This window comes from Anolis sagrei, chromosome 4, assembly GCF_037176765.1.
Source record: "Anolis sagrei isolate rAnoSag1 chromosome 4, rAnoSag1.mat, whole genome shotgun sequence".
Taxonomy (NCBI): domain Eukaryota; kingdom Metazoa; phylum Chordata; class Lepidosauria; order Squamata; family Dactyloidae; genus Anolis; species Anolis sagrei.
The window spans coordinates 195,671,451-195,690,334 of NC_090024.1; the positions used below are offsets into that span (position 1 = coordinate 195,671,451).

The following is an 18,884-nucleotide window of genomic DNA, read 5'->3' on the forward strand; positions in this document are numbered from 1 at the left end:
AAAATCCTACATCATCTAGAATTACTGAAGAAACAGATGAACACCCTACAATTAGAGGAGATGGAAAAGAAACTTAAATTCGCCAAACAATACCATTTTGAAAATGCGAACAAGATCGGAAAATGGTTAATGAGAAGAATTAATATAAAAAAACAGAAAAGACATATAACAAAAATAGAGGCGAATGAGGTAAGTTACTTCCAAACAAAGGATATTATGGAACAGTTTGTGAACTACTATAAAGAACTATATAAAGATGAGAAAGCCCCAGAGGAAAAAATATCACAATACTTAGGAAGACAAGACATATCACGCATAACAGAAGAACAAAGGGAAGCTCTGAATAAAATCGTCACCCAAGAGGAGATTAAAACAACAATAAAAAATATGCCGGCGGACAAAGCACCAGGGCCAGATGGTTTCACCATCAAATACTACAAAACCTTCCAGGAAATCCTAACACCCTTTTTGCAGAGAGTATTTAACAACATACTAGAGGAAGGCAAAATCCCTGATTCCTGGAAAGCAGCTTCAATCTCGCTCATACACAAAGAAAACACAAATAACACCTTGGTCAAAAATTACAGACCCATTTCGCTACTCAACGTAGATTATAAAATTTTCACGGGAGTGTTAGCCAATAGATTAAAAAACCTACTAAACCATATAATAATGGAAGATCAAACAGGGTTCCTACCAAAACGCCAACTAAAAGATAACATAAGAACTGTAGTAAACATCATAGACTACTGTGAAAAAACAAAACAGAAAGAAGTAGGCCTAATGTCCCTAGACGCAGAGAAAGCGTTCGACCGGGTCAACTGGAACTTTATTAGGGCATTATTAAGGGAAATGGATATTGGATATCAATTTACAAAAGCGATAGGAGCCATATATAGCGAACAAACTGCAAAAATAATGGTTAATGGTCACCAATCGGTAGACATCCCTATAATGAAAGGGACCAGGCAGGGATGCCCTCTATCGCCATTGATATTCATTCTAACCCTGGAAAGCCTACTTAACAACATAAGGAAAAACCCGGAACTAACAGGACTAAAAATCAAAGGCCACTCTTTCAAACTACGCGCATTTGCGGATGACGTAGTGTGTTTTGTGGAAGATCCAATTAGTAACATAAATAAATGGCTATCGACAATTGAGGAATACGGCGAAGTAGCGGGACTAAAAATAAATAGGGACAAAACACAGATTATTGCTAAAAATATGAGTAAGGAGAACCAGGAAAAGCTACAAAAACTGACGAAAACAAAAGTCAGCAATAAAGTTAAATATCTTGGAATATTAATCACTCCCAATAATAACCACCTCATTAAAAACAACTACGAGAAGAAATGGGCCGAAATTCAAAAGAAACTGCAGAAATGGTCTCAGGTTAATCTATCACTCTTAGGCAAAATAGCTGTAATAAAAATGAATGTGCTGCCAGACATCCTCTTCACATTCCAATCACTACCAATTTTGAAAACAAAGACGTTGTTGGAGAAATGGCAAAAGGCAATCATCAAATTTATATGGAACAACAAGAAACACAGAATAAGGGCGATACATCTGGTGGATGACAAAAGGAGAGGGGGATTGGCTCTCCCCGAGATACAATTATACTATGACGCCGCCGCCTTAAGCTGGATCCACGACTGGGCGACACTTAGCAAAGAGAAGATCCTAGCAGTGGAAGGGTTTGATATAAACCAGGGGTGGCATGCTTACCTCTGGAGAAATAAGGATAAAAAAGAAAAACTCTTCAAAAACCACCCAATAAGAGCAGCCCTAATTAACACCTGGAATAAGTATAAAAACAAACTCCACCAAAAAACGCCAATGTGGTTTTCGCCTACTGAAGCACATCATAGAAGAGAAATACCCAGGAAGATATGGCTTACGTATAAACAACTCCTTAACATCAAGGGGCAGGAAATAACACTAAAATTCAGAGAAGAACTAAATCAAGCGGACGCCTCCATCTCCTGGTTCCATTATCACCAGATCAGAGAAAACTTCAGAGTTGACGAAAAAGTAGGCTTCGAAACAAAACCTTCCTTCTGGGACAACATTCTAATAACCGACACAAAACTCATAAGAAAGATATACAATCAGCTACTTATCTGGGCCACAGAGATAGAACAAGTAAAGGCCAACATGACAACCTGGGCAAGGGACATAGGCCATTCAATACCTCTAGCTAACTGGGAGAAAATATGGAAAAACAAAATAAAATATACTTACGCCACCGATATTAAGGAGAGTTGGTATAAGATCTTTTATAGGTGGTATTTAACCCCGGAAATCTTGGCCAAAATAAATAAAAACAAAAAAGAAGATCGATGTTGGAAATGTGAGAGGGAAAAAGGTACATTTCTACACATGTGGTGGAATTGTAAACGGATCCAAAAATTCTGGATACAAATCCACAGATCAATTGAGAAAATACTAGAAATTAAATTTGATCCAAGACCGGAAATATTAGTATTAGGGCTCCACAATCTCAAACTAGACAAAAATGAAGATAAAATACTTTTTTATTTAACAACAGCTGCTAGAATGGTCATAGCAAGAATGTGGAAAAACAAAGAAGTTCCTTCATTGGAACTCTGGATTGACAAGATATTTGATATAATAAACATGGATATCCTGACACAGAGAATTTCCCAAAGCCATAGGAAACCTCAAAAAACCAACTGGAACTCAGTACTAAAATTTATAAAAGAGGAAAACAATGGGTTGCACATAATAGAAATATAACAACATTCCAAGAAAATGATTAAATGTTAAAGAAAAATCAAGGGTTTAAACGCCCGGAGCAACTAACAACAATGACTCGTTTTTTTATATACTCAGAAAGTCAGCCATAAGGCGCAAGACATAATCTAATAATTTATTCAGAATACAAAATAGGAAATATATATATATATATATATAAAAGTCAGATTTAATACGCAAATCCAAATATGTTCGTACCACGCCGGATAAACCTGGAAGTACCAACCCTCCCCTGTTATCCCCCCCTCCCCGACCACCAGCCCTTTCCCCCTACCTGTGAAACACTTCCCTCCCCAACTCTCCTTTCCCCTCCGCACCCCCCCTCTTTTTGTAACCTACCCCTCCAAACCCACTACCTGTTTTTAACTATGTATATGTTTATGAAAATCAATAAAAATTATATTAAAAAAATGTACAATGCCATATATACTCAGAGGATAGATCCTGCTGGTTTGAATTGCCTCACTATTCCAGATCCCTTCTCATGATCTAGCAGGCATAAGAATCAGGGACAAATCTGAAAAATAAAATTTAGCTATATTCCTATACCTGAGGGAAAGGCATTTCCAATGGAATAGAATAGGGAAAAGAGCTGGAATTCTCTCACATGTCAAATACAATGATATTTTATCTTGATCGTCATCTTGATTTCAGCTTGTGAATATTGTAGCTTTGCTCAGACATCACTTCATGTATTCACTGCCATTCCACTCCATGAAGGAGTAGAATGGCACAGTTGCTGCTGTGCAATTGGTATAATCCCAGAACATGAGGAAAGTTCATACATGGAAATATGATCCATATAACACTTTGGTTAGTTATGTCTCACAGTTGCTCATACTACCCCTTGATTTTCCAGAAACTTTATTTGGAACGTGGTCCCCCATCTTCTCTAAAGGCTTACAGAGATCCATAAAACATGACCCCACACTAATATTTATGTCATTATGTTTTGCTAGAAAACATATTTCATTTCATTGCTTTACCACCTGTGGTTTCATGCTTGGCAAAAACTGTTCTGGAAGAAGGTGAGGCTAGCCTCAGAACATAGGACCCCAATGAAGTGCCCTTTATAGATTGGACTAGGAAATAGCTACTGCCAGTTAATGCAGGTTCTCAGTTAGGTGGATCAATCGTCTTATTTGGTATAATGCAGGCTACTAGATTTCCAATGATATACCCTGTGTTTGTTCACAAGATGTATTTGCCAAACTACGGCAAGTAGCTCCAAGTCATCTTATAGTACAGCAGTGCTGTACCATACAACTCCAATAATGATGATGCTGATGATGTTATAGTTAAAAGACAATAAAGAATTAAAGCATTAAATGCCATCATAATAGGACTGAAAAACTTGTTGGACCTTATTAACTCTTAAGATCTCTCATCATTGGCTGTGCTGCTTAGACTGATGGAAGTTGCAGTCCTGCAACATTTGAAGGGTCACACAACTACCAGCCCTGCCGAGCGGAATAAACGTTACTTGGCACTTAAAAGTTGGTTTAAAAGACACTAAATCTAGAAAGGAACATTAGAAATGTAAATACTAGTGCTGATTAGCATCATTTTCTGATAGCTTAACTTTGGTGGCTCCCAAAGAAGGACCCTTGAATAACTAACTTCAAGACAGATACATTTGGAGAATTGCATAACTGTATGCACCTTTCCAATTATTGCCATAGCATGGATTTAGCTTAAAGTCTTCATGATATATCAGTTCTTTTATGTTTTCACGCCTCTCCTAGTTGTATGTGCTTTTTTCAAATTGCTGCACATTTAAAAAGATACTCTTATTGAACTATCACCAATTATTTCAAGTCTCTTTTTCTAGGTCAGTGGTTCTCAACCTCGAGTTCCCAGATGTTTTTGGCCTTCAACTCCCAGAAATCCTAACAGCTGGTAAACTGGCTGGGATTTCTGGGAGTAGGCCAAAAACACCTGAGGACCCCAGGTTAAGAACCACTGTTCTAAGTGATTATAAATTCCATATTGTAAATAGTAAACAATAAAAATAGACCTGGCACATGCCAGTTTTACATTTTATATGAATCTTGCAGCTGGTTAAGGATATATCCAAAACATTGTGGGAGTCTCCCAAAGCCATTTCACATCTGTTTGCTGTACACAATAGCACATGTATTGGCAGAAAGAAAATTGATTTACACGTGGTAGTTGCATACATCAATAGAAGACTTCATTAATTCTTTTTTTAATTGGTAAGCTACTTTCAAATATGAGAGTATAGACAGTAGATTACACAAGCATGTTTCTAAGTGTAATTTTTCAAGGGAGGAGGAGAAATGCATCTTTTCCCTATTTGCATCGATGAAATGCATCCTTTTCCCCATTTTTAATTCAAATTTTTATGAAAAAAAAACACAAAACAACAATACACACACACACACACACATAATTGAGCAACAGTTACATAACTAACTACACAATTTCTCTTGCCAACATACATCTCTACTCTAATTACATGTAACTCTGAAATACAAATATGCATATATAAATTCATTTTAAAAGAAGATGTTCTGCATCTCTTTTGTTGGCCTCTTTATAGTTTACCGTTTTTCCTCTACTTTATATCCAGCAAGGCTATTTGAATGAGAAATTAGAGAAACTGTACATAGAAACCTTTTCTGTCTCAAGTAATCACCTTTTCAGTATTTTCCAGAGTTTGGGAAAGTTACCTTTTAGATTATAATTCCTAGAATCCACCGGTTAATGGCCATGTTGGCTAGGGAATTCTGAGACTAAATGCCAGAAACTAATGTTTCCAAGCTCTTGGGACCATGTTGCTCATGGGTCAGAGCAGACTCACACAATTTGTTGTAGAAATCTTTCATGGCTGGAATCACTGGGTTGCTGTGAGTTTCTGGGCTGTATGGCCATGTTTCAGAAGTATTCTCACCTGACATTTCATTCACATCTATGACAGGCATCCTCAGAGGTTGAGAGGTCTGTTGGAAACTAGGCAAGTGAGGTTGATTATTGTCTGGAATTCCTCTGCTTTTTGAGTGTAGATTCAGCAAAGGACAAGTGGGATCTCTGCAGGAGTCTACCGTATACCATGCAACTGTAGACAAGTCTACATAGGGACCACCAAACGCAGCATTGCCCAAACACGAATCAAGGAACATGAAAGGCACTGCAAACAACTTCAACCAGAGAAGTCAGCCATAGCAGAGCACCTGATGAACCAGTCTGTATTTGAGAACACAGAAATGCTGGACTACTCTAACAACAACCATGTCAGACTACACAGAGAAGCCACTGAAATCCACAAGAATGTGGACAATTTCAACAGAAAGGAGGAAACCATGAAAATGAACAAAATCTGGCAACCAGTCTTAAACACTCTACAATCAGGACAATAAATAAAGAGCAACACTCAAAAGGCAGGAGAATTCCAGACAATAATCAATCAGGGCCAGTTAACACCTAGAATAATGGAATCATAGAATCATTGAGTTGAAAGAGACCTCGTAGACCATCCAGTCCAACCCCTTGCCAAGAAGCAGGAAAATCACATTCAAAGCATCCCCGACAAATGGCCACCCAGCCTCCATCATAGCCTCCAAAGAAGGAGCCTCCACCACACTTCCCAACAAAGGACTCCCCCAGGCAGCAACCAACCAAGCTTTGAACCTGCAAGGCCATTAAATGCTTATCAAGGTGGCCATTTGCAAGATTCATACTTGCCTCAAGCAGAAAAGAGTTCTTCTCCCACCCTGGACATTCCACAGACAATATACACCTCACTTGCCTAGTTTCCAACAGACCCCTCAATCTCTGAGGATACCTGCCATAGGTGTGGGCGAAATGTCAGGAGATTATGCTTCTGGAACATGACCATACAGCCCGGAAAACTCACAGCGACGCAATATCCCAAAAGCTTTTATCTCCAAACCTATACAAAGTCTCTCTCTCTCTCTCTCAGATATATATTGATAAAAATGTTTCAGTTCTTCCAAGAATGTGTCCAGTGATTTATCCTTCAAGAAAACTGTTAACTTGTCCATTTTTATTAGTTTCCACATCTTCAATTTCCCATAGTTAGTATTTCTTTCTTTTCCCATCACTTGAGCATATAGGATTCTTGCTGCTGTTAAGACGTACTGCAGTATTCCCACATGTTTCTTTCTTTATTTGATCCTCTAACTGTCCTAGTAATATGAGTTCTGGTTTGAAGCTGATGATTATCTTAAGAATTTCTTGGATTATCTCATGAATTTGTATCCAGATCTTTTGGCCTTTTTATAAGTCGATCGCATATGTTAGGTAATAAGTAAGACGCTTCAAGAACTTTAAATTTCCAAAATTGATATTTGCTTCTTTATCCATTTTTGATAATTGGGTGGTGGGGGTGCTATCTAAACATCCTTTTGTAAATGTTCTCAGTTCTGGTACTATTTTCTATTTTTAAATTATTTTTCTTGCTCTTCTAAACTGGTGGAAAATGGCAGACAAATCAAATGTACTCTTTCTTCAGCGGGGAATTCACATGCCAAGAGGAATAATATGGCTAGCCTTGGCCTGGTTGTTATGTATTGCTTGATGGCTTCAACAATGTAGGGCCCTTCCAGACAGGCCCTGTATCCCAGGATCTAATCCCAGGTTTTCTCTTTATCTCAGATTATTTGGCAGTGCGGATTCATATAATCCAGTTTAATGTCGAAAACCTGGGATCAAATCCTGGGATATAGGGCCTGTCTGGAATGGCCCACGGAGATGGCAAAGGGTTTTGCTTTGTTAGATGGGAGGTTCAGATGTGCATGCAAACAGGTGAGAAAGAATATGGAGGAGCATGGTGCATTGTAGAGAGAGAAGTTTTGCACTCCCTGTATGTGTCCATGTATGCATTTAAAACAATTTTTGCAAAGAGGGGGAGGCTCATGCTGGGTGTTGGAACTGCTGCCTTTGTCAGGCTGCCAGTAGAGAAGACCTATTTTCACATGTCAATGTGCTTGGAAAGAGGCAGCCTGGCAGCTGATGGAGATAGCTGAGAATACGACTTCAGTCTAGACCGCGAGGAATCAAAAGGTTAGTAATAGATTCTGGGATCCTGAAACCAGAGCACAAAGAACTATGCTAAAGTGTTTCTAAGATAGTAACAATATGAAAGTCTGACCTGATAAATTATTATTACTATGGTTATGATCAAAACTGGCACCTCCTTGTACCAGCTATGCTGAAAAATCATCTTGACTGTTCTAAAATTAGCTGCAGAACACAGAGACACAGACCAGTTCCTGCAAGTGTTGCTAGGGAATCTATCCATGTCTCTCTCTTTCTTTTTTATGGGATGCACCAATCTGATTGATTTGTTTTTTAGGATTGGGAGCATATTGGACATCTAGGGATCTGTCCAGCTTCTCTTTTAAACTGAATTGAAAGTACCACTCACATAGTCCACTTCTAATGCCACACCCAAGGACAGAAAAACCATGACATATTATTTCTGATGTCTATGTTAGGATGTGAAAGCTGAAGAAAGCTGAGAGGAACAAAATCAACCCATTTGAACTGTGGTACTGGAGGCTTATATGGATATGATGTACTGCCAAAGAGAAAAGGTCTCAAAAGTAAATCAAGCCTGAACTCTCACTAGAAGCCAAAATGACTAAACTTAAAGTATTATATTTTGGACATACAGTAGAGTCCAACCTTCACTCATCCAATGTTCTGTATTATCCAACACACAGTTCTGCCTCCCACCCAGATCCACAGCTGTTTAAATACATTGCAATGTTTTGGTGCTAAATTCATAAATACAGTAATTACAGCATAATGTTACTGTGTATTGAACTGCTGTTTCTGTTTATTTGTTGTAAAAATGATATTTTGGTGCTTAATTTGTAAAATCATAATGTAATTTTCCTTAATCCCTCCTTATTATCCAACATTTTCACTTATCCAACGTTCTGCCAGTACATTTATGTTGGATAAGCGAGACCCTACTGTATCTTGAGACAACATGACTCATTGAAAAAGATTATAATGGTGGGACGAATAGAAGGCAAATGGAAAGGAAGAAGACCATCTTACCAATTGATTAGTTCAGTCAAGAAAGCAATGGCCCACATTTTGTACAACCTGAGTATTGCTGTTGATGAGAAGGTATCTTAGAAGTCTTTTGTTGAGATGGTCACCATAAGCTAGAGTTGACTTGGTGGGAAATAACAGCCACAAATGTCACTCTTGAGAAACAGGGATGGGGCAATCATGACTCTCCAAATGTTGAACTGTAAACCCCATCATTTCTTGAAAAGTAAGTGTTGAGAGATGATGGGAATTGGAGTTTGATAGCATCTAGAAGGCCATGTATTCCCTGCTTCTGTTTTAGCATATCTCTCATATCCATAGGGGAAAAAACTGCTTAAAACAGTTGCTGGGCTGAGATGAAGTCTAATAGATAAGGGTGGTTTTTGAATGCTTCTCAGTAAGTAAGATAAGGAGAGCATTAAATTTCTAGAAGATATTCACCAGGGAAGGCACTGCACTGCCAGTTTACATCAGGTAATATATTTTTAATTAGCTACTCTCACCCCTCTTCCTATCTTTTGTAAATGTTGTTATGGCCACTGAGGAGCTCGGAGGAGGCTGCCTCCTCCCCAATGGTGTAACCCTGCTCTTCTCTCTCTCCAGCCACGCCAATCAACAATCAGCTGCGATGCTGACAATTTTCTGTAAAGAACCCACTGCAGAAACTGTGTGAGAAATCTTGCAAGAGGAAGTGGCTCAATTCTGTTCGACAGCAAGCAAGCAGGAAGGGGGGGGGGAGGTGAGGCTGTTCTCGCAACCAGCCTTTCCGTGGGTTTGCATGTTGGGGGAATCTAGTCACAGATGGTGAGTGAGTCTGCGAGCCAGGAACAGAAGAGGAGTCCCTTGTGGTCTGGCACCCTCTCCATTTCTGGCAACAGTTAGCCAGAAAAAGCTGAAGGAGAGGAAAGGTTGTTCCCTCCAGCAAGGCTCCTTTTTTTTTTCTTTTTAAAGGTGACGTTACTTGGTTTGCGGATCAGAAGAAACAGTTGCAAAGCATGGCAAGTAGGAGCTGGAGGAGTGTTTGCTCTTGATTGCACAGGAACCGGATTGGGAAATGTCCCCTTTGGCTGTCGCCACTGCAGTAAACTGAGGATCTGATGTTACTGAGTCCCACCTGGTTCTGTGGCTCACTAGAGGACTTCACCTGTTCTCCTTCCAAGGAGCCTGAATTCCTTCTTAGATGACCGTCGACAACAGCATGAGTAGTGGCTACTGTAGTTTGGACGAAGACTTGGAGGACTGTTTTTTTACAGCAAAGACCACCTTCTTTAGGAGCAGTCAGAGCAAAGGTGCTGCAAAGGTAACCAGTGGTGTGGTGCTTAAACTTCTGTAATTGATCCCCCCTCCCTCTGCACACCTAAAATATATGTGCATATATATTGCTAGCTGCCAAGCTGTGAAAATCAAATGCTACCTAATATTCTAGAAAAATTTATATATTGCCGTGGTTACTATGCATAGGCAGGATGATCCATTGCAATGGCTTTAAAGCATATGATCATGTCATTTTTCCCTTTTCCAACTCTGATCCCTTTATCTGAGTCTTTTGACACCTGTTTGCTATGCCATGGCTGTCAGAGCTATCTGGCTGAGAGCCTGTAGTTGCCCTCTGCATGCAATATTTCTGCACAGCTAAATTCACAAAGATGCTGTGAGATTGGTTTCTATAAAGGGTGAATTATACAGTACTGTGTTGTCAGTGTTGTTTAGAAATGTGTGCGTGTGTGTTAAAATATACTGCTTTGGAAGATTTTGTCCTTGTGTGGACAAGATGTTCAGGATCAAGGATTCATAATGAGTCAGAAGCCATTGGCTGCATATGTGTGTAATTGTTATGATTCTTATATCTGACGATCATTTACCACTGTATTTTTGTTTGGTATCTGTTAAAATGGGGTATGAGGAAAAAACCCTGTCTGCTCTTTCCATTCTTGCATGGGTTTTAGAGTCATGAGATTAGAGCAAAAGAGAATGAATTGAGCGAGCCTTGCTTTAGCTGTTGTCATAGCATTCACTGTATTTGCAGTAACTGCAAGAGCTAGCAACTGGCTTTTAGATGAATGAAGGCTTAGCAGTGTGGATTCATTTTAAATCAAGAAGATTTAAATGGCCACCAGAAAGAGAGCAATTTAAATCCAACTTCCCATTTTGTAATCTACATATTTCAACACAAATTGCACAAACCAAGTGCTTGCATTACAAAATAAAACACTTTAGTTTGTATTAACATATGTATTCACTCAGAGACAAGGAAGTAGCTTAGAAATTAATGGGCATGCTGGTGTACAGTTGAGCAAGATCACTCAGCCTCATTCTACACTGCCATATAAAATCCAGATTATCTGTTTTGAACTGAATTATATGGCAGTGTGGACTCACACATTCCAGTTCAAAGCAGATAATCAGGATTATCTACTGCAATAATCTGGATTATATGGCAGTGTAGAGGGGACCTCACTTGAGGGGCAAGTGTCAAGAATTTATAAACGCTGTTAGTCACTGTGCAGGACAGTATATCTCTGTAAATGGAAATACTGGTACTAATTTATTTGTAAAGTCAGAAAAATTCATAATTTTGTGAGATGAACTCAGTGAGCTCAGGTAGTTAGATGAGGGATATATGGTTTGTGGGTGGGAAGAGAGACAACACCAAGTAGATGATTTTGGTGAGATACAAGATTGTATTTTATGGACTGTAGCACCTTGTTTAGTTAGAGGTTCACAATATGTGAGATGTATCCTCTGTTCCATGGTTGAGAATCATAGAATCTTCCAGATATTCTTGTTAGACTAGGGACCCTTCCAGACAGGCCCTATATCTCAGAATGTGATCCCAGGTTTTTTGTTTATCCCAGATTATCTGACAGTGTGGACACATATAATCAAGTTTAAAGCAGAAAACCTGGGATCAGATTCTGGGATATAGGTCCTATCTGGAAGGGCCCTAGAACACCCAGCAGTGCTAGCCAGGGTTGAGGAAAGCTGAAAATTGTGATCCAGAAGTGACCATGATCACCAACCACCCTTGAGCTGCTATGTCTTTTTCAACCCAGTGTTTGACTACAACTTCATCATCCATTAGCCAGCAAGGCCATTTTATTCTGGTTGTATCCATATTTATAGTGCTTGACTCTCAGTAGCCAGATTTTTTCTGGTTACTGCTCTGCTCTTCGTCATTGATGGAAAAATAAATCGTGGCTTTATTGACATTGAAGGAGGGTTATTGATTTCAGGTTTAGAAATGATTAACATGTTTACATGAAATCTAGATTTTATTTAGAACTGGATATTTGAACAGAAAGAACTAACATTGCTAAAACTAAGAAATACAGTGTAAATAACAATATTTGCATAATAATATCTGTTTGATTATATGCATGCTGACTTATACACAAATATTTGTATTCATCCTGGAACTTAGGCTCCTCCAATATTAACAGTCATACAGGCTCTCTATGCATTATTCTCAATGGTGTGTGTATTCTTAGAAAGGCTGGTATGAAGCAGGTTGGCTAGATACCTGCACTTGTTTGTAGTCCTGTCAGTTTATGTCTGTAGATAATTGTTTGATGACATAGAAACTGATAAGCTAGCATCAATGTTGCTAGTGATTTATAGTCATTTTAATCATAGAATCATAGAATCAAAGAGTTGGAAGAGACCTCATGGGCCATCCAGTCCAACCCCCTGCCAAGAAGCAGGAATATTGCATTCAAATCACCCTTGACAGATGGCCATCCAGCCTCTGTTTAAAAGTTTCCAAAGAAGGAGTCTCCACCACACTCTGGGGCAGAGAGTTCCACTGCTGAACAGCTCTCACAGTCAGGAAGTTCTTCTTCAGGTACAGATGGAATCTCTAATGCCCAATTATGAATGAAATCTGTTCTTTAAGCTATCAAATGTCATTGGAAATAAAAATATGGCCTGAAGAAGCACAATCCATATTTCAGTGAAAGATGCCTTTATGTAGTTGGCATTGGTTTGATGGTGTGTCTGACAAGAAGCACAGTTCCTCATATGTCTTTAGGTGTGAATTTGGAAGTGTATTTATCCACACAGGCACATAGTTGAAACTTCTCAAGAACACTTAAAAATATTTCTAACTAGCTGTCCAATGCCACGTTTTGCTGTGGCCCAGTCTGTGTATATGTGTTTTGTTTGTGTATATTTGTGTATATGTGTGTTTGCGTATATATGTGGATTTGCATATTCATTGCAATGTAAATTTTGTTTTATGGCTTTTAAGTCTCTTCTACTGTGTTTTTCAGTGTTTTTATAAGTGATGGTCACTCGGCGGCCTGTTAGATGTACTGTGTCAGTTTGTCCAGTGGTTTTTTGAGTTATGTTAACCCCACAAACTAACATTACATTTTCATTTATATAGATGTATCCAGTGATTTTTCTTTCTTCCACCACCTTAAGTTTTGTCACAATTTAGTAGCCATACCTCTAGATCTATGTTAATGTTCTGGGCATAGCTGCTAATGACAGGCATAAGTGCTTTTCCTTTTCTCCTTGTATTTTGCTGCTCATATGTGCTCAGTAATATCTTGTGGAGTTAGCTGCTGTTTATCTTGCAAGTTGTAGGTGGATACACACAGCTATGATAGGTTCAGCTAGAGTGGAATCATGTTCTTTTCCAACTTCAGGCTTATTGCATTATTTACCACAGATACATTGTGCAACCCCACACTGAAAATCTGTTTCTCCAGCTGCCTTTCACTATCCTGCCATGCTGAAATCCTTGAAAACCTTCCAGGTAGATAGACGATGAGGAATGAAGGCTGGGGCCCATCCACACAGTATCTTTATCCCAGGAGTTCCCGGTTCAAAATGGAGGGTGGCTAGATGACATCAACTGACGTCAGGGAGGAATTGCTACAAAGCGCTAAAAATGCAAAATTTTCAGTTGAGGGAATGTCCCAGCTCTGGCCAGAAAATGTTGATATTTGAATCTCTGTATGTTCCTTCACTAAGAAAATACGGGATTTTAATGTTGGTTTGTTCCCAGTTTGCACATGTTGGTTCCTAATTGGTTGTATCCTAAAAAAACATGGCAACAATTGACTAGAGGGCGAAAACTTTATCCTATCAAGAGAAACTTTGTCCTCCACATGTTTAATGAAGTTTGTGACACACAAACAAAGGTTTTGCCAGGTAATCAACTTTCCTCATGTTTTTATGATAAAAGCAATTAGCAACAGACATGAATAACCCAGGAACATCACACCGTTATTCCGAGGAACAAGTACACAACCAAACCTGTCATTACAGATGGCCATGCAGCCTCTGAATGATAATAATAATGGTGAAGTTCTGTTCCTGGCTTGAAAGTGTCAGTTCCTGTTTAATAGTGTAGTCCTGACTTTGAAAGTAGTGGTCGTACTCCACAAACTTTGTTTGTGTACCACAAACTTCATTGAATGAAGTTTCTCTTGACAGGACAAAGTTTTTGCCCAGTAGTCACTTTCACCATCTGTTCAGGATAAAAGCAATGAGGAACAGATATGTATAACCCAGGAACAAAACTTGTCCAAATGATGTGCATATTTGCATCTGCCTATTTAAAGTTTTTTTAAAAAAAAAAAATTCTGGTAAATGTCACATGGCAGCCATCTTGCAGGCTTAGAAATCCCGTAACAAAGCCACAAGTCTGGACGTCACAGGCAGAACTCCTGGGACCAACAGTTCTGTGTGTGGACCTGCTCTCAGGTCTCTGGTGTTTTTGTCCTACCTCTTAAACCCACAATTTGTGGCTGTCTGGAACTGCCCTGGTTGGGTGCAAAAATGACTTTGTAAAAAAGATCTTTTTCAGAAGCTTTGTTAATTGAGTTGTGCTTCTCACCCTTGAACATTCAATATGTCTTAGGTTTGTCTGCATCTCCAAAAGGAGGTAAATATTGCAGAAACCAGTTCCCCTCTGAAATGAGACTCCTTTTCTCCTTTATTGCACTTGTTCTGTTACCAAATATTGGAGCTGAAAGTACTAAAGTCGCAGTGAGGGGGAAGTCATCCTACAGAAAGAATTATTTCTGCACAGCCTGGGGTCACCAACCTATGAAATATGTTAAAAGGGAAGGGAAATAAGTTTAAGGGGAAGTCTTGTTTTGCACAGGAAAAAGGAGCCCTACATTTCACTGATTTAATCTGTATAAAATGAGTATGTGGTAAAGTCCTTGCATAGAAGCTTCTGCCCATGTCTGCTTTCAGCTCAAGAGAAGGAAGTGGTATCAGAGCTCAGTGGTTGTTTCTTGGGTTTGTGAAGAAATGTATTTTGACTGACTTTTATATTGCTGTGACTTTCAGTTGCAACAATAGTTATTTAACTAAAACAGGTAGTTTGGGGTTCTTCTTTACTAGAAGTGTGTCACACAGCCAATATGAATCAAATACCGGTAGTTTAATGTCACAAACATAACTCTTACTGGGGACCTCATCTCACAAAGGGGAGCAGGGAGTGGGTGGAATCATCACCATGTCTTTAAAGAAGACTGAGAATTTACTCACTCCCATAACACAGAATAATCTCTGCCTGTTAATAGTTAATTCATTCACTTCATTCCTCATCACATGGGCTGCTGGTTTATATGTGTGTGTATGTATGTATATATATGTATATGTGTGTGTGTGTATATATATATATGCGCTCTAAAATTGCACAGTTGTGGAAGCGCAAAACAAAAAATGACCAATAAGGCAAAATTTCAAGTGTTCAAAATTGTGCAATTTCAGCAGTAAAATAAAAATAATTAAAAATATTTTCTGGTCCTTTTCTGTGTCTGAAGAGTAATGGTGACAGAAGGAGCACTGAGGGACATTTAGAGACTTCCCACATACAGGGGGAAGTCTCTAAATGTCCCACACTGAAACACCACAAAATAGAATGCAAATGGACAAATCTGCCACTTCCCATCCCAAGGAAAAATACCTGTTTTTAAGCATTTCTACATGCAGGGAGTGGAGTCGATTTCTTCTCATCTTTCAAATCCTCCTGTTTCTACACACTGTAGAGACGGAGTCCCACTGGCAACCAACTGAATGAGTTGTGTGTTGTTTGGTGGGATTTCATCTTTTATTTGAGGTGAAATGGAGTAAAACCTCTGTCTCATGGGGTCCTAAATGATTTGATGCCATTCTGCAAAGCAGACCATGTTCTCTATGCCATACTTATTTCAGATTTCCAAGTGTTTGCTTTGGAGTTACTGTGGGACGGAAAGGAAAGGAGTTAGTTTAGTTTACCTACGGCGATTTTAAAAATCAAAAACCTGTTTCTGAGTCATATCTGTGTGCGTGTGTTCTTTCAAATTGCTTGTTGACTTATGGTGACCCAATGAATGTCTCCAGGCAATGTTAAATATCAGAATCCTCTATATGTTTTCAACCTAGTACACATTCTATTTCATTCTCTTTGTGTTATGAGTAGAAATATTCAATTGGGCAGACAAGATGAAGAAATTAGTCTATCTCATCAAATATCTTTTTTTCTCAAATTACAACAAGTGCCAGATGCTTCTGAGGGTGGGTTCAAGAACACACAAACAACTCACAATGTGTGTTAATATACTTCCATTTAAGAAATTATGAAATCATTTGGAATCAAGCTTGGAAGATAAGTGTTGGTTTGAATCTCCTGTTGGTAGTGTTTGAGTTCTGAGTTGTGTTTTTTCCATTCTACCTAAAGGAGTTGCAGAAATGGGTATATCTATACTACATAGCTTATAGCACTTTGTACCACTTTAGTAGCCAATGCTCCATCTTAGGGTATCCAAGGATTTGCAGTTTTCAGTGAGCTACATAGAATAATTTGCCAGAGACATTTTAAGATGTACTTCAAGAGTGGGCATTAGAGAATTACCAAACTACAAATGCCAGAATTCCATAGTGTGGAATCTTGGCAATTAAAGTGCTATCAAGTTATGAAAATTACACAACGCATATAATCACTGGACACATTGCATTTGGAACAGGAAGAGATCAGTAACTCCTGAGCATCTTTGCAAAATGGTACTCCATCTCTACTGATAATATCTGATGTATATCTACCAAGTTTTTCATAATTCCTTGTCTTGCAGTAGAAGTGTGCGAGATACCCATTTGTCCTGTTTCATTTGTTGTTTCATTCCATTTGTCTCATTCAGGGGGCATGAAACAGTTCCCCCTTCCGGTATGAAAATAATCTCAAAATGAAAGAAAGCGGGAGCAAGTACCATTTCCTTGTCTGCTTTTCGGCCCATGCGGCGCTCCTCATGTGGCCAGTGGAGAATTGACCGTGCTATTTCCCTCTGAGCCCTTCCTGTTGGGCCAATCAGAAGAGAAGAACATCATCTGCCTTGCCTGCTGTCTGCCTTGCCTCACCAACCCGCCACTCATCTCCTCTGCAGATGGAAATAGTGGTAGCTTAAGCCCTGTCTTTAAACCCAGTTCTCTTCTGCAGACAGAGAGGAAAGCATCACAGGTGAAGTGGTATCTTTAGTAACTCTGATGCTTTTAACCCAGGTTGTAATGAAGGACAAGGACATAAGGATAAACCATGCCATTGCCAAAAATGATGGGGAGGGGAATTCCCCCCCCCCCCAACAATTGCCGTCAGTTAAAGAAGTGAAATAATGGGGCTGGGCACTGGGCTGTGTGTGTGGTGTGCAGGGCATCTTTGACATTTGGCAGGAAGGAATGGTGCCCTGCCTTGCCTTCCTCCTGCTGCTGCTCCTGGAGAAGTTAGAGGGCGGGGCCAATGGGGGGAAAGAGGAAAAGTTTTAAGGAGATTTTATTTATCGAAATTAAAAAATCCCTAAAAATTGGGAGATGACCCCAAACGCTATAAAACTTGGTTAATTAAAAGTGGTAGATGTGCCCTCCTTATGTGGCCATTTTCACCCTCTGACCCTAAAACCGAGGAGAAGGGGAGCCCAGGGAAGCCTGCCCATTGTGGCCAATGAGCCAAAAATCATTGTATTCTCCACTGCGGAATGAAAACGCCCATTTGGGAAGGTACCCATTTTTGAGAGGTGCTAGAAAATGAAAATGGGGGCCAGGCCCGTAGCCAGGATTTTGATTCGGGGGGGGGGGGCTGAGTTTGATTCGGGGGGGGGCTGAGTCTGAGTGAGTCTGGGATGAGCACAGCGGTATATAAGCAAAGTAAATAAATAAATAAATAAATACCCTAGCAGACCTTTTGTATCGTTACCCCAATACCCCCATGCATATGGGATATATTGAGCATGGTGATCAGATCATGATATGAATAAACATAACAGTCTAAATAATGTACCAGTAAGGCCTTTTCGCAGACCACCATGAGAATTTCGGGGGGGGGGGGGCTGAAGCCCCCAAAGCCCCCCCCCCCCGGCTACATGCCTGATGGGGGCCTTACAAATGAAACAAACAGAAATGGATTTGCAATTCTGTATGAATGCACAAGACTACCTTTCAGACACCTAGCAGAAATATCTCCAGATAAAAGAAAGCAAAAAAACAAAACGCTCATTTTAGGAACATCAAAGCATCATTTGAAATGTTCTGTGGGGCCTTCCAGATGTGTTACACTGGAGCTGTCCACATCTGCAAGCAGTATGGGCAGTGGCTGTGCTAGCTGAAAGTGACAGGAAATGTAATCCAGCACCTTGTAGGTACTGGGTCGCAAAAAGCTAGTGCTGGTTTCTACTTTAAGTCTTAGTTTAAATGTTTAGAGTGACATTTCTGTCTGTTTCTCAAAATGACTAAAATTAAGCTTGAAGAACCTTGGAAAAATACTATTGATTTCCTCATGTATGTTCACCATATGCTTTGGAAAACGTACTATGCGGGATGCATAGATTTAGGAATCATGCCTTGATAGCGTTTGCACTTTTTGTTCTGTCAAGAAGAAGAAGAAGCTGCCAATATCAAAGTCTTCTTCTCAATGCCAGTCTGGATCAGTAAGTTCTGCTTGGAAACACAGGGGCTGATTCATTCTCTGTTCTCTCCATGGTGTATAATACCAGTGTTAAGAAAGGTGCATTTGAATACCTGCTTGCAAATGGGTATGGTTCATCTTACTCAGTTCCGATTTTCTTTTC

At 39.5% G+C, this 18,884-nt stretch overlaps 1 protein-coding gene across 2 annotated transcripts in view; it reads left to right on the plus strand.

The window, feature by feature from the left end:
• The window catches only part of RASSF5 (Ras association domain family member 5), a 127,960-nt gene that overhangs the window by 59,561 nt on the left and 49,515 nt on the right, over window positions 1-18,884 (plus strand). The window contains exon 1 of one of the 2 annotated variants that reach the window (XM_060772874.2): window positions 9,920-10,129. The exons of the other annotated variant lie outside the window; for it this stretch is intronic. Coding sequence (XP_060628857.1) covers window positions 10,010-10,129 — 120 coding nt within the window. The 5' untranslated portion in view covers window positions 9,920-10,009. Of the gene's footprint in view, window positions 1-9,919; window positions 10,130-18,884 lie in introns of those variants that run through there. 2 annotated transcript variants of the gene reach the window in all.